At 45.6% G+C, this 22,758-nt stretch overlaps 1 protein-coding gene across 1 annotated transcript in view; it reads right to left on the reverse strand.

Annotated features, from left to right (window-relative positions):
• The window catches only part of CFAP69 (cilia and flagella associated protein 69), a 630,939-nt gene that overhangs the window by 250,606 nt on the left and 357,575 nt on the right, over positions 1–22,758 (reverse strand). The window contains exon 11 of the mRNA XM_085631353.1: positions 9,453–9,574. Within this exon, the coding sequence (XP_085487479.1) occupies positions 9,453–9,574 (122 nt within the window). The remainder of the gene's footprint in view (positions 1–9,452; positions 9,575–22,758) is intronic.

Genomic DNA, 22,758 nt, shown 5'->3' on the forward strand with positions numbered 1-22,758 from the left:
CACCCCTTTTGATTGCAAAGGATCTAGTGCATTCACCATTTTTTCCATATCTTACTCTGGCCGATGCTCCTGCATAAAGATCTCTCAGGAAGTCAATAATCTGTTTATCCACACCCAGTTTATCCATTACTAACCAAAGTTTACAATGTGTTACTGGGTCGAATGCTGAGGTAAGATCCACAAAAGTTAAAAACATTCGTCCCTCTTTCACTTTGGTGTATTTTTCAATTAAAATATGCAAATTCAAACACTGTTCAATAGTACCAAGACCTTTCCTAAAGCCATACTGCAGGTCACTTAAAATATTAGCTTCATTAGCCCATACATGTAGCCTATCTAAGATTACCCTTCCTAGAATTTTAATAGTAGAATCCAGGAGTGATATTGGGCGGTAACACTTGCAGTTTTCACGATCACCCTTTTTAAAAATTGGGACTATCAGGGATTCACACCATGATGGGAGGAGGCCTCTTTTCAGAGTCACGTTAAACAAACGTGTAAGGATTGGAGCCCATAGTTCCTTGTTGTTTTTAAATAGGTCAACAGGGACTCCATCGGGGCCAGGTGCTTTTCCCGCCAGACTTGCATCAATACATTTCTGCACCTCTGTTATTGTTATTTCAGGTTCAAGTTGGATACTACTCTGTGTATGATCTCTCAATTGGATATTATCATTGGTACTTTCCATATTATCCTGTACAATGGAATACAACTTAGCAAAATATTCAGCCCACTCACTCTCAGTAATTGCCACATCTAGTGGGTCCGTGTCGCTGAAATTTAGAAAAGGGGCATTAACGACTTTCCAGAATGAGGCAGAGTCTTTGCTTAACGAGGCGTCACATAAAGCATCCCATGCTTCCAACTTTAAAGCATTTTTCCTATTTTTAAGGGTCTGCTTATAGACACTCCTACAGTTCCTGATTAAATCAGTATCCTTCTCTGTAGCATGTATAGCATGCTTTAGACTTCTATAAGCCTTAGTACATTCTGAATCAAACCACCTCTTCTTCCTTGTATTCCCACCATTAGTACCAACCCACAATAACTTCCTTGTTTGGGCAATAATCAATGAAAAATTATTAATAAAATCAGAATCATTGGCATTTACATCTGTACATACATAAAATTGGAGCAGCATGCTTTTTATTAGTTTCTCCTGGAGAACTGCGGGGCAAATTTTTGTCCACTTTAGAGCATAGCCATTTTTACGGGCCATAACAATGTTATCTATTATCACTTTAGACTTGGCCCTACCACGATATTTCTTAAGTCCCATGGTTATTTTAAGGCTTAAAGGAAAATGATCACTAAGTGGGCAATCCAGGATTCTATAGTTCCGTATCATATCCCTATGTCTAGAAGTCATTAGGACATAATCAATAGTTGTATTTGCCCCTCTGCCATTAAACGTTGGTAAAAAGGGGATTTCTGGACTAGTCAGCCTATTTACAAAGTCCAAATCATTTTCAAATATTAATTCATTTAAACAATCCCCTCGTCCAGAGTGTTCAAAATGACTAAAGCCAATGTCTCTGTCTAATTTTATCCCACATAACCCATTCTCAGCGCTCCTGCATAATTGGAAGTTAAAATCTCCTACCCAAATAATGCAGGTATCCTCTGTCCTCCGCCCAATTACTGAGGTGATGTTACTACCTAATAATCTAAAAAACATCCATTGGGTCTTCTCCTTGGATGTTATCATAAAAGTTAATCAAAATTATGGAAAACCCCTTGTTGACTGTGATCCTTATAATATGATAATACACATTATTAAAAACTAACTCAGTTTTAACTCCTACTAGCAGGTTCGAAACATAAGTACACAAACCTCCTTTAGCCCTACCATGAGTTGAGCTAACTGCTGGAGAAAAGAATGTTTTAAATCCATTAATGTGTATAGGTTCAGTTGTCCATGTTTCCTGGAGGCTAATAACATCAAAATTGCCTACCAGTTTTTCCCAGTTTTCATTGCCCAATTTGGACCTCAGTCCTGCGATATTCCAACTCATAAGGGACCAAGCCTCCCCACTAGATTGATCATCCACTAGATCATTATTACTATCACCACAAGTGCCTCAATTTGTGGGCTCTCGCTAATAAGGACCACCTTAGCTGTCTCTATTTCGGTGATGGTATTCCGAAGCACTTGGTCCTTTATCTTATAATTTTTGAAAATATTCGAATCAGTGGGTCTATTGTCTCCCTTGAGTCAGTCAATATCTTCTAGCCCCTGCAGGATCTGAAATCTATTTGCTAAAGGGATTTTAAAATTTGGGCTAACATTACCTCCTATGTTCCCCGGAATACCAGGTATCATCTCTCCTTAGATCCATTACCGGATAAAAGTAGGTTAGGTCTAAAATTTGAATTCTGCCAGTGTTATAGTTAGGTTCCCATTGACAAATAAAACTCACTGCTCTTCTGTCCCTCAAGTTCACGATAATACAATCTCCTTGAATATCTTTATGCCTCTGTCCAATCCAGTGTACCCTCCTAACATTTAGAATTTCTACACAAGTTTGTCCAGGCAATGGCCTATTGTAATTCAGCCAATGAATTACCTTATTCTTGAGTTCCTGATAATTTTCTGCCTTTCCGTTACTCAACTCTGGTACCCCTGTCAACACTACGGTATAGGGAATTGACTGTGGAGGGAGGTCAATATATATTCTTTTATCCTTGTCATTTCGATTATAGATTTTTAAGTCTGCCATTCCCTCCTTCTCATCATATCCCTTACCTTTCTCTTTTTCAATTCTTTTTCCACCAGAATCTGTTTTATTTGACATATTTGCCCCCGTAGGTAGGATAAGGGGTGCATCATCCTTCTCGCACCTTTCAGGTAGAGTTGCAGGTACTAATGTATGCGGAACATTAATAACAGCATCATCTGTATTATTGGTATTTAATGCAACTTTAGATCTAATTAGTGCACTGAAATGTTCCAATGTTTCTAAAGTACCTGCCCCTTGCTTTTCTAAGCCCTCAATTTTATCAACAAGGGTCTTTAGTCTTCCTACCACTGGCAATATCAAAGACTTCATTACCTGCTCAATTTTTATCATGAAGTCTACCAAATCACTCAATGTAATACCTTCTTGTAAGGTGGAATTATCATCAATACTATTTAATGACTTTCTTTTAACCCCATTCTCTTGGCGGGGGGGTAATACAAATTTCTTATTTTTGCCTTTTGGTTTCCCTTTCTTGCGCACATTCTGCACCACTTTTGTTTTTGGTCTGCTCCCCTGTATCTCCTGCAGGGAGGTAGCACCATTTGTCAAACCCAGAGTGTTTATATCTTCATTTTCACAAACAATTATCTCCTCCCTGTGATCGGGCACATTATTTGTATTAGATTGTCCCTCACTTAGTCCTAAACTAGGAGTTAGAGACAACCTATTTTCCCGAGTCATAAAATTATCAGGAGGTGTAGTTTGCGAGATTACAACACAGTTCGAGTCCTTGACCGGAAAGTCCGCATATGAAGCCATTAAAATAGATTCTTGTGATAATTGCATACTCAGCATGGCATTAGAGTGATCCTCTGTGTCCTGTTGCTGTTGCGTTAACAAACATAGACTAGGGGGTAGTGATAGCCGCCTCTCGGTGCTCTCAATAGCATTGGCGACTACCCCAATTGTTTTTTGCAACATCCTGTCTATTGCTGTCAGACTTGGGAGAGGGGTCTTAGTTGGGGCTTTAGTTTTAACAGATGAACGAGTGGCCATCCGTGTAGTTTTCCCCATTCTTCACAGTCACCGTACGTTCGATATATACAAAGAACCCCTTAGATAGAAAGAGCAACAGAATACCTGTGGTGAAAATCAAGGGAGGTGGCCCAGCCCAGCCACGGTCAGCCCCGGACGGCCACAGACGGCCCGCCCTCTGCCCGGGCTCAGCCCGCGCGCGGTCCCGCGACGCGGGGGATAGCCTCGCTTTTGTAGCGCCTCCAGGTGGTGTCGATTGGGCGCGAGCTTCCGCCCCAGGTGCTGCTGGGAAGTGTAGTCCCCTGGTGACGCGGCCGCGAGGATAGCAAACGCGGCGGCAGGAGGGGGACAGGCAGGACGAAGAATGAAGATGCAGGAGTCCTTGGCGTTGAAGTCAGCGCTGGCAAAGTCCTCCGTTAGAGCCACAAATTCAAGTAAGTTCCCCCGCTCCACCGGGGATAGCCTCGCTTTTGTAGCGCCTCCAGGTGGTGTCGATTGGGCGCGAGCTTCCGCCCCAGGTGCTGCTGGGAAGTGTAGTCCCCTGGTGACGCGGCCGCGAGGATAGCAAACGCGGCGGCAGGAGGGGGACAGGCAGGACGAAGAATGAAGATGCAGGAGTCCTTGGCGTTGAAGTCAGCGCTGGCAAAGTCCTCCGTTAGAGCCACAAATTCAAGTAAGTTCCCCCGCTCCACCGGGGATAGCCTCGCTTTTGTAGCGCCTCCAGGTGGTGTCGATTGGGCGCAAGCTTCCGCCCCAGGTGCTGCTGGGAAGTGTAGTCCCCTGGTGACGCGGCCGCGAGGATAGCAAACGCGGCGGCAGGAGGGGGACAGGCAGGACGAAGAATGAAGATGCAGGAGTCCTTGGCGTTGAAGTCAGCGCTGGCAAAGTCCTCCGTTAGAGCCATAAATTCAAGTAAGTTCCCCCGCTCCACCGGGGATAGCCTCGCTTTTGTAGCGCCTCCAGGTGGTGTCGATTGGGCGCGAGCTTCCGCCCCAGGTGCTGCTGGGAAGTGTAGTCCCCTGGTGACGCGGCCGCGAGGATAGCAAACGCGGCGGCAGGAGGGGGACAGGCAGGACGAAGAATGAAGATGCAGGAGTCCTTGGCGTTGAAGTCAGCGCTGGCAAAGTCCTCCGTTAGAGCCATAAATTCAAGTAAGTTCCCCCGCTCCACCGGGGATAGCCTCGCTTTTGTAGCGCCTCCAGGTGGTGTCGATTGGGCGCGAGCTTCCGCCCCAGGTGCTGCTGGGAAGTGTAGTCCCCTGGTGACGCGGCCGCGAGGATAGCAAACGCGGCGGCAGGAGGGGGACAGGCAGGACGAAGAATGAAGATGCAGGAGTCCTTGGCGTTGAAGTCAGCGCTGGCAAAGTCCTCCGTTAGAGCCACAAATTCAAGTAAGTTCCCCCGCTCCACCGGGGATAGCCTCGCTTTTGTAGCGCCACCAGGTGGTGTCGATTGGGCGCGAGCTTCCGCCCCAGGTGCTGCTGGGAAGTGTAGTCCCCTGGTGACGCGGCCGCGAGGATAGCAAACGCGGCGGCAGGAGGGGGACAGGCAGGACGAAGAATGAAGATGCAGGAGTCCTTGGCGTTGAAGTCAGCGCTGGCAAAGTCCTCCGTTAGAGCCACAAATTCAAGTAAGTTCCCCCGCTCCACCGGGGATAGCCTCGCTTTTGTAGCGCCTCCAGGTGGTGTCGATTTGGCGCGAGCTTCCGCCCCAGGTGCTGCTGGGAAGTGTAGTCCCCTGGTGACGCGGCCGCGAGGATAGCAAACGCGGCGGCAGGAGGGGGACAGGCAGGACGAAGAATGAAGATGCAGGAGTCCTTGGCGTTGAAGTCAGCGCTGGCAAAGTCCTCCGTTAGAGCCACAAATTCAAGTAAGTTCCCCCGCTCCACCGGGGATAGCCTCGCTTTTGTAGCGCCTCCAGGTGGTGTCGATTGGGCGCGAGCTTCCGCCCCAGGTGCTGCTGGGAAGTGTAGTCCCCTGGTGACGCGGCCGCGAGGATAGCAAACGCGGCGGCAGGAGGGGGACAGGCAGGACGAAGAATGAAGATGCAGGAGTCCTTGGCGTTGAAGTCAGCGCTGGCAAAGTCCTCCGTTAGAGCCACAAATTCAAGTAAGTGGATTTTGTCATTTTGGTGTCAAATAATGTATTATAATTGACTCTATCTGAATTGGTGAGGGATTTTTCTTGTATTAGGTCTTCACTTTATTGCTTAAGTGCTGCATAAAAACTTTACACATTGCCTTTGTGCCAAACTACCAGAGGGTTAAGCACAGTTTAATTTAGTAACGTTTTTGGTTCAAGTTGTAAAGGATTGTGGCTGTTAATTGAATAGGGTTTAACTCCACTCAACCAAGAACACAATTTCTCACAATATATATACAGATCACCTACCGAGTTCCTCAGGGTTTGTCTCATTTATCAATCTCTTTGTATCAACTTTGACCACTGTAGCCATGCTCATTTATGTATATGGCAAAAATAAGATTTTGTGGGTTTGTATGCAATTTTCCTAATCCCTAACTGTATCCATTACTATATGTTGGCTAGTTAGCCCAAAGTAATGTTTGCTCCAAAGTCAGTTCTCAAAAAAGAAAGACAAAGCCTTCGCTATCACCTGGAACATTTTCTGTGCAACAACTGCAGTGTGGCATAAGATAGCGGGCCATAATGCTGAGAGCTCACTATCTCCTCTTTGGTAGTTATGGAACACCTATCATTTCCACTATGCAGCTCAACAAATATCTGCATACAAGAGAATAGAAACCCATGTTAGAGATGCAAAATAAGCAAGGTTGTACTTGAAATGTATAAGACATACTTGCAAATGTGGAGAATTACTCTAGTAGGTTTTCTCTTACATTGGGAAGTTGATTTGGGGATTCACAAAGTCCCTGACAGCCTAAGATATCCCAAAAATGTTTGCCAGCCTTACTCACCTTGTTGCTGATTTCTTTTTGTTGGCCTTAGGACTTTGAGCACTTTACCACTGCTAACTAGTGCTAAAGTGCATGTGCTTCTCCCCTAAAACATGGTTTGATTGACTTATCCACAATTGAAATATTTAATTTATCTATAAATCCCCAGTAGAGTACACTACATGTGCCCAGGGACTGTAAATTAAATGCTACTAGTGGGCCTACATCACTGCCTGTGCCACACACACCAGTAGTACTTTAAACATATCTCAGGCCTCCCACTGCAGAGTCTTTATGTATGGTTTTAAGCTATGTTGACTCTGCATTTAAAACCCCTTGCCAAGCCTTAAACTCTCCTTCCTTTTACGACATATAAGTTACCCGTTAGGTAGGCCCTAAGTAGCTCATAGGGCAGGGTGCTGTGTAATCAAAAGGTAGGACATGCACTTTTAATTTTTACATGTCCTATTAGTGCAAAAAACACCCACATTCGATTTCCACTGCTGTGAGGCCTACCCCTCTCATTCATAGGTTAACATTGGGAATTCCATATTACACTTATAAGCTGTACTTCCTGATTGTGAAGGAGTAGCTCTGTCATGTTTCATATAATTGGAATGGTAATGACAAATCCTCTTTGCTGGCAAAGTTGAATTTATGATCACTATTTTAGAAATGCCTCTTATAGAAAGATAGCATGTCTCTGTCTGTGTGCCTGCAGCCTGTCTTGAATACACACCTAGGGAGGGCGACAGCTGGACTTTGTGCATTCCCTCTAGACAGACACACATAAAGGAAGGGTAGATGAAGGGTAGATGTGCCTGAGTGGCCATCCACATCCTGAAGGGTCATCCTGGGCAGGATGGGAGGATCCGACACTTGCACATGAATAAGCAGTGTCCTTTCCACAAACAAAGAGCTGCATTCCCCTGTGTAGTGAGCCTGGAGCCAGAGCTGGGAGGAAAGACCTCTGTGAACTTCAAAGCCCCTCTTTGAAGTCACCTCCACTTCAAAGGCACAACTGGGTAAAAGTACTGGGTCTCTGACCCCACGAAACAGTCACCACTAGACGACTTGTGAAGAACTCTGCCAGGAAGAAGGACTGCTGTGCTGCTACAAGGACTGCCACTGCTGGACTGCAGCTTTCAAAGAACTGCTTTTCTGCTGTGCTGCCCGCTACCCTGTGCCCTAGAGGAAGAGCTGGACTCTTTGACTATAACCCAGAGTGATATCCAAGGGCATGCTGGCTTGCCTCCTGTTCTAAGACTCTGGAAAATCAAAGTCTGCTCCTGTGCCTGGTCCATTGGAAGTGGCTCCAAGTGATTGCTTCAGTGGAACCTCTGCTGTGTGAAGCAGAACTGATGCATTGGTAGTTTTGCAGGAACAGAACCAGAGCATTGCACTTGGAACCAGCGCAACACATTCGGAATCGATGTATCGGAACCACCGCATCGCCGCCGCTGCAGTGAGAGACGATCAACGCATACCCTAATCCGCGTGCAGAAACCTGGCGCATCAGCTTCGGAACTAACGCATCTCGGACCCGGAACTTCGTCTTCTGAACCAGCGCATCACCATTGTTGCGTGGGGAATATCAACGTATCACCTCGATTGCAGGATCGACACGACGCATCGCCTGGCTGCACCTTGCCTCTCGCTGTTGCGACCAGGATAAAGGTACTTTTCTTCAGCCGGCCTTGTGAGGCTCCTGTATCCAGCCCACACTCTATCGCAGTCGGCCTAATCTCTTGACTTTGACCCGGTCCAGCACAAACTAAAACCCCCATAGAATATTGCTTCTAAGCTCTACTTCTGTTTCTATTCTTTAAAAATTCATATCTCGACTTCCACTGATTGGATTTTTGTCTTTTTGGTCTTGTTTATTTCTAAAATCATAATCTATTCCACTAAACTGGTGTGGAGTCTTTTTGTAGTGTTTTCACTGTGTGACTGTTTGAAGGGTTGACAAATACTTTACACATTACCTCTTAAGTTGAGAATGCCTGCTCTGTGCCAAGCTGCACAGGTTAATGTATGGGCTGCACCTGGCTTACCCTGACTAGGATTGTGGTTCCTGCTTAGACAGGGTGCATACCTCTGCCAACCAGAAACCCAATTTCTAACACAAAGTATCCCAGATTAATTCCTTGAAATCTAGGACTGCCACAATTGTCCAGGACTACACCCTCGAAACCACATTTGCTCTTATGGACATTCCACCAGGTGGAAAGCGTGCATAAAGAAAATCATCCAATAATGTGCATTATACAACATTTTCCACCTGGAGAAAACCCTTTTCCCTACAAACCCATGATATATAAAGAAGAACCCTTCGTGTTCCAACTTAAAAAGACACTTACTCCTTATTCTAACAGTAATAGGTTCACGGCTGTTTCCAGCATGCAAAATTGCCTACGCAATGTTTAGGTGTTCACTATATTATTTCTGCACCCATAAATGACACATTGGATTGTTATACACAGGGGTGAAAATCCAGTGGTGAATAGAGATTACACAATTGACTCTAAAACTGGCTGATTTATTTAAATTCACATAGTTCCTGGAAATCCGCTAAAACTGCGTAATACAAAGTAAATAAGGTAAGGTGTTCTTTACTGTGGAACAGGTGTGGCGCAGCGGCCAGGGCGACTGACTCCGGAACCCGGGGGCTCACGGTTCGATCTCCCGCTTGGGCGGCAGATCAGCCCAGCACCAAGTGACTCAGGGCAATAGTTTGCTTAATCCTCCCGACGGCCCCCAGCGCCTTGACACCTTTGGGTAATTGTTCACGCTTTACAAATGCTGGACATAAATTTACTGTACCTGAATACAAGGCAGATCCCTAGACAGGATCACAAGCATGTTGAACAACAATTTTTTCATCTCAAAGTCTTCATTGGTGTAGGAGAGTTTTATCGCTCGAACTAAAGGGTTGTGGCTTTTAACTGCAAAGAATAAGAGCAGAGTCAATCCAGTGTAAATGTAATATAACTTCAGTTTCATTGTTGTACAGAGTTCACTCAATCTCAGATTACATTATTCACTTTCGTTTCTGAATGTATAAATCCTTCAGTTTAAAACATCTGAGTAAATAAATCCCTCTAACAAGGCTCATTTATGCAGACTTACAGGCTCAAGGCGAACTCCATGTTTTCACATTCGTCTTTTTTTCTGCAATGACCGTTGCTTTAACGTCATATTTGGAGTGGGGTGTAAGACTCAAAGAGTGGAAGGCAGGGAAGCAATGGAGGACAAAATTACGCGACAGGACTCTCTAAAGTATACAGCAACAAAATGCAAATCGTGCTGCATAATGCGACACATTTAGTGACAGCATTATTTTGCAATTTTGACATTGACACTCATTAACCCTGTCTGAGCAAACGTTTTGCCTCATTAATGTAACAAATGAATTCAGCTATCCGCCTGTAAAAGTTGAGCAGTTAAACTTTCTGTAGGGTGTATTGCTACCCAGCAACACATGTGATTTTTTTTTTTAGCAACCTTTGATCTGTTTCAGGTAGAAACGATTATTTTTGTGAAATCTAGAAATTACACATCCTGTGATTCTGGGCAAATCACTTAATCTCCCCGTGCCTGAATATGTAATGTAAATACGGTGCTCATGTACAGCGCTCCAAGACCTTCGGGTCGAGTTCGCGCTATTTAAAAGATGCAAAAAAAAAATCGGTAGAATCTCCAATGATAGCCAATAGCTAGAACACAAGTCCATAGGTGGGAGACAAATGAATTTCATATTACCAAAGGAGAAGACTTGCATGGCTGCTTATCCAATCCTTTCTGGGAGTCAGTAGCGGCCACGTTTAAGGGGAAGCACGTATGCATAATAAAAAGGCAAAGGGTGTGCAATTTTAACACTTTGTCCACATTGCATATCCTAGATCTTGTGTAAATGCCCTCTAATTTTATGTAGGTCACTGTTATTCCAACTGGTGATCCCTCTGAAATCTAAAACACACACATCTTTAGGTCTTGTGTGCCGGATTCACTTCCTCTTCGTGTGTTTTTACCTACCCTGGAGCTTGGCTCAAGTACTGCTTCTTTGCTCAGTGTCCTTCCACGGCTTGCGCTTTTAGAGCTACTTTTTTCTTTGTTGCAGTGCTCCATAAAAGTGCAAGTGTATGCAGGTCGTCTTCCCCTGACCTGCTCTCCGCATTGTTGCTTGTACCCTCCTGTTCCGTTCTTTGCCTCTTCTCACAGTGTTGTTTCTTGCCTTGTCCCAACCGCATTGTTGGTGGTTGCTAGCCTCATCCCAACCATCCCCTCAAGTGTTGTTTGCTTCCCCGTCTCTCCCACATTGCTGTTTGCTTGGCCCTTCCCTCCTGCCCCTCTCCAGCATAATTGCTTTCTTGCCCTGTCCCTTCCGCCCACCCTGCACGTTGTTGCTTGCTTGCCCAGTCTCTCCCACATAGAAGGTGATTGAACTGTCCATCATGCACCCCTTTGACTTTGTGTTTGCTTGCCCCATCCCTATCGCTTTCCTTCGGAGTTATTGGTGCTTGCCCAAATCTCTCACACACCCCTCGCATGCTGTTATTGCTTGCCCCATTACTCCTACATGCCTCCTGTGCTATTGTTGCTTGCCCCATCCCGTCCACCCCTCTCTCACTGTGTTGCTGTTTGCCCTACCTGAAGCGCTTCAACGTGTATTGAAAGAATGCATCATGTTCTTTTTCGTTTTAGAGCACAATAGACACGGTATGATAAACCGGTGCCTGGTATAAAAGCTATTGCTAATACTAAATCATATGAGAGATACTTCTTTTTGAATGTGCGTATTTTCTTCCTGAAACCACAAATCCAGTTTCTAGTTAGTCTGCAGCAGTGTGTGAAATATTCCATGCCGGTAAACCTTTGGTTAACAGTAGTCAGATGAGCAAAGGCCTGCCTTCTGAGAAAGCGTCTGTTCACAAGATTTGGATACGGGAGTCAGGTGAGCACAGGCCTGCCTTCTGAGAAAGCGTCTGTTCACAAGATTTGGATACGGGAGTCAGGTGAGCACAGGCCTGCCTTCTGAGAAAGCGTCTGTTCACAAGATTTGGATACGGGAGTCAGGTGAGCACAGGCCTGCCTTCTGAAAAAGCGTCTGTTCACAAGATTTGGTTACGGGAGTCAGGTGGGCACAGGCCTGCCTTCTGAGAAAGCGTCTGTTCACAAGAGTTGGAAACGGGAATCAGGTGAGTACAGGCCTGCCTTCCGAGAAAGCCTGTTTACACAAGCTTGATACAGGAGTCAGGTGAACACAGGCCTGCCTTCTGAGAAAGCGTCTGTTCACAAGATTTGGATACGGGAGTCAGGTGAGCACAGGCCTGCCTTCTGAGAAAGCGTCTGTTCACAACAGTTGGATACAGGAGTCAGGTGAGCACGGGCCTGCCTTCTGAGAAAGCGACTGTCCACAAGAGCCGCCTGAGCTGACGAGCTTGGGAGCGCCTGCTTGCCCTGAGTGGAATTATGCCTGTGAAAATTAAGCGGCAGCATGTCCGGCAACCTACAAACTCTTTCCCTACTGATGACGGAGGAATCCAGAAACACGTGTCTAGGGATACGCAACAAAAAATATGGCATTAGCCAATTATTATCTGAACTTTGTACTGAGCGAAAAACTTTGAACTACATCGACCAAGATGCCTGGACGTAATGACGCTGAGACGTGATGGCAGTGTGCTCCTATCCCCTTTAACAATTTAAAAAGGCTCCCTCGAGCCGCTTGAGCTGACGAGCTTGGGAGCGCCTGCTTGCCCTGAGTGGAATTATGCCTGTGAAAATTAAGCGGCAGCATGTCCAGCAACCTACGAACTCCTTCCCTACTGATGACGGAGGAATCCAGGAACACGTGTCTAGGGAAACACAACAAAAAATATGGCATTAGCCAATTATTATCTGAACTTTGTACTGAGCGAAAAACTTTGAACTACATCGACCAAGATGCCTGGAGGTAATGACGCTGAGACGTGATGGCAGTGTGCTCCTATCCCCTTTTACCATTTAAAAAGGCTCTCTCGAGCCGCCTGAGCTGACGAGCTTGGGAGCGCCTGCTGGCCCTGAGTGGAATTATGCCTGTGAAAATTAAGCGGCAGCATGATCAGCAACCTACGAACTCTTTCCCTACTGATGACAGAGGAATCCAGAAACACGTGTCTAGGGATACGCAACAAAAAATATGGCATTAGCCAATTATTATCTGAACTTTGTACTGAGCGAAAAACTTTGAACTACATCGACCAAGATGCCTGGAGGTAATGACGCTGAGACGTGATGGCAGTGTGCTCCTATCCCCTTTTACCACTTAAAAAGGCTCCCTCGAGCCGCCTGAGCTGACGAGCTTGGGAGCGCCTGCTTGCCCTGAGTGGAATTATGCCTGTGAAAATTAAGCGGCAGCATGTCCAGCAACCTACAAACTCTTTCCCTAATGATGACGGAGGGATCCAGAAACACGTGTCTAGGGATACGCAACAAAAAATATTGCATTAGCCAATTATTATCTGAACTTTGAACTGAGTGAAAAACTTTGAACTACATCGACCAAGATGCCTGGAGGTAATGACGCTGAGACGTGATGGCAGTGTGCTCCTATCCCCTTTTACCATTTAAAAAGGCTCCCTCGAGCCGCCTGAGCTGACGAGCTTGGGAGCGCCTGCTTGCCCTGAGTGGAATTATGCCTGTGAAAATTAAGCGGCAGCATGTCCAACAACCTACAAACTCTTTCCCTACTGATGACGGAGGAATCCAGAAACACGTGTCTAGGGATACGCAACAAAAAATATGGCATTAGCCAATTATTATCTGAACTTTGTACTGAGCGAAAAACTTTGAACTACATCGACCAAGATGCCTGGAGGTAATGACGCTGAGACGTGATGGCAGTGTGCTCCTATCCCCTTTAACCATTTAAAAAGGCTCCCTCGAGCCGCCTGAGCTGACGAGCTTGGGAGCGCCTGCTTGCCCTGAGTGGAATTATGCCTGTGAAAATTAAGCGGCAGCATGTCCAGCAACCTACGAACTCCTTCCCTACTGATGACGGAGGAATCCAGGAACACGTGTCTAGGGAAACACAACAAAAAATATGGCATTAGCCAATTATTATCTGAACTTTGTACTGAGCGAAAAACTTTGAACTACATCGACCAAGATGCCTGGAGGTAATGACGCTGAGACGTGATGGCAGTGTGCTCCTATCCCCTTTTACCATTTAAAAAGGCTCTCTCGAGCCGCCTGAGCTGACGAGCTTGGGAGCGCCTGCTGGCCCTGAGTGGAATTATGCCTGTGAAAATTAAGCGGCAGCATGATCAGCAACCTACGAACTCTTTCCCTACTGATGACAGAGGAATCCAGAAACACGTGTCTAGGGATACGCAACAAAAAATATGGCATTAGCCAATTATTATCTGAACTTTGTACTGAGCGAAAAACTTTGAACTACATCGACCAAGATGCCTGGAGGTAATGACGCTGAGACGTGAAGGCAGTGTGCTCCTATCCCCTTTTACCATTTAAAAAGGGTCCCTCGAGCCGCCTGAGCTGACGAGCTTGGGAGCGCCTGCTTGCCCTGAGTGGAATTATGCCTGTGAAAATTAAGCGGCAGCATGTCCAGCAACCTACAAACTCTTTCCCTACTGATGACGGAGGAATCCAGAAACACGTGTCTAGGGATACGCAACAAAAAATATGGCATTAGCCAATTATTATCCGAACTTTGTACTGAGCGAAAAACTTTGAACTACATCGATCAAGATGCCTGGAGGTAATGACGCTGAGACGTGATGGCAGTGTGCTCCTATCCCCTTTTACCATTTAAAAAGGTTCCTCGAGCCGCATGAGCTGACGAGCTTGGGAGCGCCTGCTTGCCCTGAGTGGAATTATGCCTGTGAAAATTAAGCGGCAGCATGTCCAGCGACCTACGAACTCTTTCCCTACTGATGACGGAGGAATCCAGAAACACGTGTCTAGGGATACGCAACAAAAAATATGGCATTAGCCAATTATTATCTGAACTTTGTACTGAGCGAAAAACTTTGAACTACATCGACCAAGATGCCTGGAGGTAATGACGCTGAGACGTGATGGCAGTGTGCTCCTATCCCCTTTTAACATTTAAAAGGCTCCCTCGAGCCGCCTGAGCTGACGAGCTTGGGAGCGCCTGCTTGCCCTGAGTGGAATTATGCCTGTGAAAATTAAGCGGCAGCATGTCCAGCAACGTACGAACTTTTTCCCTACTGATGACGGAGGAATCCAGAAACACGTGTCTAGGGATACGCAACAAAAAATATGGCTTTAGCCAATTATTATCTGAACTTTGTACTGAGCGAAAAACTTTGAACTACATCGACCAAGATGCCTGGAGGTAATGCCGTTGAGACTGGATGGCAGTGTGCTCCTATCCCCTTTTACCATTTAAAAAGGCTCCCTCGAGCCGCCTGAGCTGACGAGCTTGGGAGCGCCTGCTTGCCCTGAGTGGAATTATGCCTGTGAAAATTAAGCGGCAGCATGTCCAGCAACCTACGAACTCTTTCCCTACTGATGACGGAGGAATCCAGAAACACGTGTCTAGGGATACGCAACAAAAAAAATGGCATTAGCCAATTATTATCTGAACTTTGTACTGCGCGAAAAACTTTGAACTACATCGACCAAGATGCCTGGAGGTAATGACGCTGAGACGTGATGGCAGTGTGCTCCTATCCCCTTTTACCATTTAAAAAGGCTCCCTCGAGCCGCCTGAGCTGACGAGCTTGGGAGCGCCTGCTTGCCCTGAGTGGAATTATGCCTGTGAAAATTAAGCGGCAGCATGTCCAACAACCTACAAACTCTTTCCCTACTGATGACGGAGGAATCCAGAAACACGTGTCTAGGGATACGCAACAAAAAATATGGCATTAGCCAATTATTATCTGAACTTTGTACTGAGCGAAAAACTTTGAACTACATCGACCAAGATGCCTGGAGGTAATGACGCTGACACGTGATGGCAGTGTGCTCCTATCCCCTTTAACCATTTAAAAAGGCTCCCTCGAGCCGCCTGAGCTGACGAGCTTGGGAGCGCCTGCTTGCCCTGAGTGGAATTATGCCTGTGAAAATTAAGCGGCAGCATGTCCAGCAACCTACGAACTCCTTCCCTACTGATGACGGAGGAATCCAGGAACACGTGTCTAGGGAAACACAACAAAAAATATGGCATTAGCCAATTATTATCTGAACTTTGTACTGAGCGAAAAACTTTCAACTACATCGACCAAGATGCCTGGAGGTAATGACGCTGAGACGTGATGGCAGTGTGCTCCTATCCCCTTTTACCATTTAAAAAGGCTCTCTCGAGCCGCCTGAGCTGACGAGCTTGGGATCGCCTGCTGGCCCTGAGTGGAATTATGCCTGTGAAAATTAAGCGGCAGCATGATCAGCAACCTACGAACTCTTTCCCTACTGATGACAGAGGAATCCAGAAACACGTGTCTAGGGATACGCAACAAAAAATATGGCATTAGCCAATTATTATCTGAACTTTGTACTGAGCAAAAAACTTTGAACTACATCGACCAAGATGCCTGGAGGTAATGACGCTGAGACGTGAAGGCAGTGTGCTCCTATCCCCTTTTACCATTTAAAAAGGGTCCCTCGAGCCGCCTGAGCTGACGAGCTTGGGAGCGCCTGCTTGCCCTGAGTGGAATTATGCCTGTGAAAATTAAGCGGCAGCATGTCCAGCAACCTACAAACTCTTTCCCTACTGATGACGGAGGAATCCAGAAACACGTGTCTAGGGATACGCAACAAAAAATATGGCATTAGCCAATTATTATCCGAACTTTGTACTGAGCGAAAAACTTTGAACTACATCGATCAAGATGCCTGGAGGTAATGACGCTGAGACGTGATGGCAGTGTGCTCCTATCCCCTTTTACCATTTAAAAAGGTTCCTCGAGCCGCCTGAGCTGACGAGCTTGGGAGCGCCTGCTTGCCCTGAGTGGAATTATGCCTGTGAAAATTAAGCGGCAGCATGTCCAGCGACCTACGAACTCTTTCCCTACTGATGACGGAGGAATCCAGAAACACGTGTCTAGGGATACGCAACAAAAAATATGGCATTAGCCAATTATTATCTGAACTTTGTACTGAGCGAAAAACTTTGAACTACATCGACCAAGATGCCTGGAGGTAATGACGCTGAGACGTGATGGCAGTGTGCTCCTATCCCCTTTTAACATTTAAAAGGCTCCCTCGAGCCGCCTGAGCTGACGAGCTTGGGAGCGCCTGCTTGCACTGAGTGGAATTATGCCTGTGAAAATTAAGCGGCAGCATGTCCAGCAACGTACGAACTTTTTCCCTACTGATGACGGAGGAATCCAGAAACACGTGTCTAGGGATACGCAACAAAAAATATGGCATTAGCCAATTATTATCTGAACTTTGTACTGAGCGAAAAACTTTGAACTACATCGACCAAGATGCCTGGAGGTAATGACGCTGAGACGTGATGGCAGTGTGCTCCTATCCCCTTTTAACATTTAAAAGGCTCCCTCGAGCCGCCTGAGCTGACGAGCTTGGGAGCGCCTGCTTGCACTGAGTGGAATTATGCCTGTGAAAATTAAGCGGCAGCATGTCCAGCAACGTACGAACTTTTTCCCTACTGATGACGGAGGAATCCAGAAACACGTGTCTAGGGATACGCAACAAAAAATATGGCATTAGCCAATTATTATCTGAACTTTGTACTGAGCGAAAAACTTTGAACTACATCGACCAAGATCCCTGGAGGTAATGACGCTGAGACGTGATGGCAGTGTGCTCCTATCCCCTTTTACCATTTAAAAAGGCTCCCTCGAGCCGCCTGAGCTGACGAGCTTGGGAGCGCCTGCTTGCCCTGAGTGGAATTATGCCTGTGAAAATTAAGCGGCAGCATGTCCAGCAACCTACGAACTCTTTCCCTACTGATGACAGAGGAATCCTATCCCCTTTTACTGCCTTCTGAGAAAGCCTCTGTTTACACAAGCTTGATACAGGAGTCAGGTGAGCACAGGCCTGCCTTCTGAGAAAGCTTCTGTTCACAAGATTTGGATACGGGAGTCAGGTGAGCACGGGCCTGCCTTCTGAGAAAGCGTCTGTTCACAACAGTTGGATACGGGAGTCAGGTGAGCACGGGCCTGCCTTCTGAGAAAGCGTCTGTTCACAAGAGTTGAAAACGGGAGTCAGGTGAGCACGGGCCTGCCTTCTGCAAAAGCGTCTGTTCACAAGAGTTGGATACGGGAGTCAGGTGAGCGCGTGCCTGCCTTCTGAGAAAGCGTCTGTTCACAAGAGTTGGATACGGGAGTCAGGTGAGCACGGGCCTGCCTTCTCAGAAAGCGTCTGTTCACAACAGTTGGATACGGGAGTAAGGTTAGCACGGGCCTGCCTTCTGAGAAAGGGTCTATTCACAAGAGTTGGATACGGGAGTCGGGTGAGCACAGGCCTGCCTTCTGAGAAAGCGTCTGCTCACAACAGTTGGATACGGGAGTCAGGTGAGCACGGGCCTGCCTTCTGAGAAAGCGTCTGTTCACAAGAGTTGGAAACGGGAGTCAGGAGAGCACGGGCCGGTCTTCTGAGAAAGCGTCTGTTCACAAGAGTTGGATACGGGAGTCAGGTGAGCGCGGGCCTGCCTTCTGAGAAAGCGTCTGGTCACAAGAGTTGGATACGGGAGTCAGGTGAGCGCGGGCCTGCCTTCTGAGAAAGCGTCCGTTCACAAGAGTTGGATACGGGAGTCAGGTGAGCACGAGCCTGCCTTCTGAGAAAGCGTCTGTCCACAAGAGTTGGATACGGGAGTCAGGTAAGCACAGGCCTGCCTTTTGAGAAAGCGTCTGTTCACAAGAGTTGGATACAGGAGTCAGGTGAGTACGGGCCTGCCTTCTGAGAAAGCGTCTGTTCACAAGAGTTGGATACGGGAGTCAGGTGAGCACAGGTCTGCCTTCTGAGAAAGCGTCTGTTCACAAGAGTTGGATACCGGAGTCAGGTGAGCATGGAACTGCCTTCTGAGAAAGCGTCTGTTCACACGAGTTGGATACGGGAGTCAGGTGAGCACGGGCCTGCCTTCTGAGAAAGCGTCTGTTCACAAGAGTTGGATACGGGAGTCAGGTGAGCACGGGCCTGCCTTCTGAGAAAGCGTCTGTTCACAAGAGTTGGATACAGGAGTTAGGTGAGCATGGGCCTGCCTTCTGAGAAAGCCTCCGTTCACATGAGTTTGATTAAACAAATAATTAACAGGCAGTCTAGACGGCTGGGATTTCAAAGAAGGCTTTTCTGTGAGCATTCTGCATATGTCTGCCTGACTTACTTGACTGTCTCACAAGACAGAAGCAGACTCTCCACCTCAATACTTTAAAACCCTCGAATTTTTTATTGCCCCTTACTGTGAAATAAGCACAAATAATTTTGCTGAATGAATGCATATTTTGTACTTGAAAATCAATCAATCAGTCAAAAAATCTTTATTTCGGCAACAGCCATAAAAGAATAGATTAAAAACATAATGCTATAAATGTAAGGTTAAGGCAGCTCACATAACACTCCATTTCATAAAATGCCCAAATTCATACATAATCAGATAAGCATTAAATACACAAACATTTTAAAATAACAAAATCTTAAAATCCAATTCGTTAAGACTCCAGGTCGAAGGGATCCACCAGGTAGCTAAAAGCTTCTGTCTATGCCTCTACCTCAGTATCAAAAACTGTGAACAGAAAAGCCAATGCATTGATTGGTATTGCTTGCAAGAATCCTAGATGCAATCCTAAAACTCCTTGTCCGAAGGTTATTGCAAACAAGGCGAATCCACATGATTCTCACTACTTGATAGCCCGGGCAGAAAAATGTGACCTGTTCAGTTGTTTTTTCAGCCTGGTGGCAGAATGGCCAAAAGTAGTCACTGTCATTTGGGTTGTAACTCCGTTTGGCTGTGAAAGAACGTTAAGGAAGGATCCCTAGGCAAAACTTTACATATAAGGCCTTTGAGAATGGGGGTTCGATCTCATTCAAATAATTTTCCAAACAGTAATCGGTTTTAAAAGCTAAAACATAATCAGTGAGTGATCCTGCCCTTACTGAACATAAAACATGAATATCAGTATATTGCTAGTAGGCATTTTTTAGCTCAGATTTAGAGACCGACCCAGCATTGCCAGGAGGTGACCACAAATTAAAATACCCAATCTGACCCAAACAGGCCTTTATTGACAAAAAGCCTGGGTATTCTATATGCCCAAGGTTGCTTTATAACCTCTTCAACAGCCATTCTAAAATAACAGAATTCAGGCGTAACCCACGACCTTCGCCAAAACAAAAGTGACCTCAGGCCCACTACATCATTAATCTATTTGAGGCTATAGTCAAGACATAAGGGGCAAATGGAGTGCTTAAGACAATCCACAAAGATTTCTTGCAAAATGATTCACAATTATTTATTTAATGGGAATCTTGACAGCCCCAAAGTTCTCCCCTATAAAATGAAGCCACCAATGCCTGGCTTTTATAAATCTCCAGAGCGGGAGACACAGGGCGAAAAGTTGTGCTCTCAAAATACCACCACAAATCTGCTCAAGTTTGAGACCTCAAATCTAAATATGAGGTGTCCAATCAAACCTCTCTGTGAGTGTAACCCCCAGGCATTCGAACACCTGTACTCTTTCCAAAGTTGATCCGTTTAATGTCGGATTGGCACAGGTAGTTGGATATAGATTAAAAACCATAAACTTGGTCTTGCCAAGGTTGATCTCTACCCCTTGTTGCCTGAAGAAACACCTAAAACCATCCAAACGTTTCTTTATCCCCTTTAGGGGATTTGGATAGTAGGAGGGTGTCATCTGCAAACGAGAGGGCTGGGATCTTGACCCCGCCAGCTGTGGAACGTTTCCCACGCATTGGTCCAATTTCAAGATCAAATCATTAATATACAAAAGAAAAAGAGTTGGGGCTAGCACACATCCCTGCCTAACACCTCTGCCAACCGTAATGGGATCTGCCAATTCTCCCTGTGGTCCACACCTAACCCGGGCATAGGTATTCAGATGTAATCTAGCAGGGATTTATAAAAGGTGCCCTGTAACCCCCATCTCCCTTAGGGTCTTCCACAGCAATTCTCTAGGGACAAGGTCTAAGGCAGACAGTTGATCCACAAAAATGACATACAGTCTGATTCCACCCAACAAAATGTATTTCCAATATAATAATTGCAGACATAACACCTGGTCTACAGTCCCTACACTGTCCCTAAAGCCAACTTACAATGGGGTCAAAATAATATGATCAGATACCCACTCACTTAACCAATTCAGAATAAGTGAACTAAACAGCTTCTGTGCACTGTCTATGACACTGATTGGCTTATAATTTGAAGGCAGGGACCTGGAACCCTTTTTAAATTATTAAATATTGGAATAAGTTCCGCCCGGCCCAAGTGAGGGGGCATGGGTGCTCCATTCATTATAACAGTGAAATAGACAGCAAAATATGGACACCAAACCTCCCTATAGAATTTGAAGAGATCTCCAGGTACCTTATTCAAACCCTGGGGCTTTATAAGGTATGATCCGGTCCATAGCTCTTGATATGTCGATGACCGAAACATTGGAAACTACTTGTAGTGTTGGCTCAATGTTAAACTCTAATTCCATACCAAAAGATGGAGTACCACTCTGCTCCCTAGGGGTTGCGGCATTGGGGATTGCCTCATTTGATCACTCTACCTCAATTTCAGAGTATAACTGGAAAAAATGTTTAACCCAAACGGTGAAAGAGATATTGCTATCTTAAAAGATCCTGGGCACAAACGTCCTTCGGAGCGACAAGGTGCCACAAGGTCCAGAAATCCTTGCAGCTGATGGCACTCAGCATAGACTCCCAATTGGTCCGCTACCATTTCCTTTTTGTCTCATTAATGGTTCCCTAATACAAAGCCCTAGCCATCTTAATATTGGCTCTAGATCCAGACTTGATTTCACAAGAGAGAGTACTCTAGGCTATCCTACAAGATTGGGAATAACAACAGGCCACTTTCTTCTTCTTACGGATGGATTTGGACTCTACCAAAACATATCCCTAAGCGCCACAAACATACGATTATGGATTTCACCCAGGCTGGAATACTGTTCTACCGCAACTGTACTTCCCATTGCAGAAACTACAGCTTCCGGACCAGTAGTCACAATCTGAAATACTTTACCCAGAGCTTCCTCTGAGGCTGCCATGGAGTAACACTTCAACCGTTGCCTATTATTAGCAGGGACCAACCTCCTGTTAAGCGGCTTATACAAGGAACAGGGAAGAGAAATGGCAAAGGCACCCAGAGTCAATGCCAGGGCATTATGACGAGTCGACATGGGAAGGGCCAACCTCTTTTCTATGCTTTGTGTGTTTTTTCTTTTTTTTCACTGATTTGGAGAAGTATTTCTATCAATGGACACAAATGGCAGTCAAGGATTGTCAATTTACAGTTGTTCAAGATTAAACTATGATTTCTTTTAGAACTATGAAAGTTTACCTGTAAGGATTTCATGTGTGGACCATTGTGCTTAAACTTTTACTAAATTTAATATCATAAAATCTCTTTACAATTCACTTGAATTACAAGACTTATAATACCCAAGAAGCATGACGCATAAAACTAAAATGTACTTCTACAATACAGTCCACATAATGTATGTTATGGGCAAGTGTTGCGCTTTATCATGCCTCCCTAAGAGTTATTCAGCCATTCCGTTACCCAGCCTCTTTTGTAAATAAAAGGGGGCTCGGGAACGCTGCTGGCAAAATCTGTTATAGCGCAGTTCACATACGTTGAATTACTCAGATAAGGCGCAACATAAGTGACTATGAAAGATTGAGGTGTTCCGGATTTAATCTCTAGTTTTTGGGTGCATTTTATTAAACTTTTTCACGTATGTTTTTTACAAGAATTGCCCTTTAAGAAAAGAGGAGGCTTTGTCCGCGCCTCAATCTTTGAGAAAGACCTACCTTTTGGGTGACATAATAATTGAATAAGGTATGGAAGGGGTTTCCTCTTCCCTAATGGGCTATTACTGCCACAAGGGGTGCTTTTATGGAAGTATGAAGTTACATTCTGTCGGTCTTTCCAATAGAGATGCCCTAA

Source organism: Triturus cristatus, chromosome 10, assembly GCF_964204655.1.
Source record: "Triturus cristatus chromosome 10, aTriCri1.1, whole genome shotgun sequence".
Taxonomy (NCBI): Eukaryota; Metazoa; Chordata; class Amphibia; order Caudata; family Salamandridae; genus Triturus; species Triturus cristatus.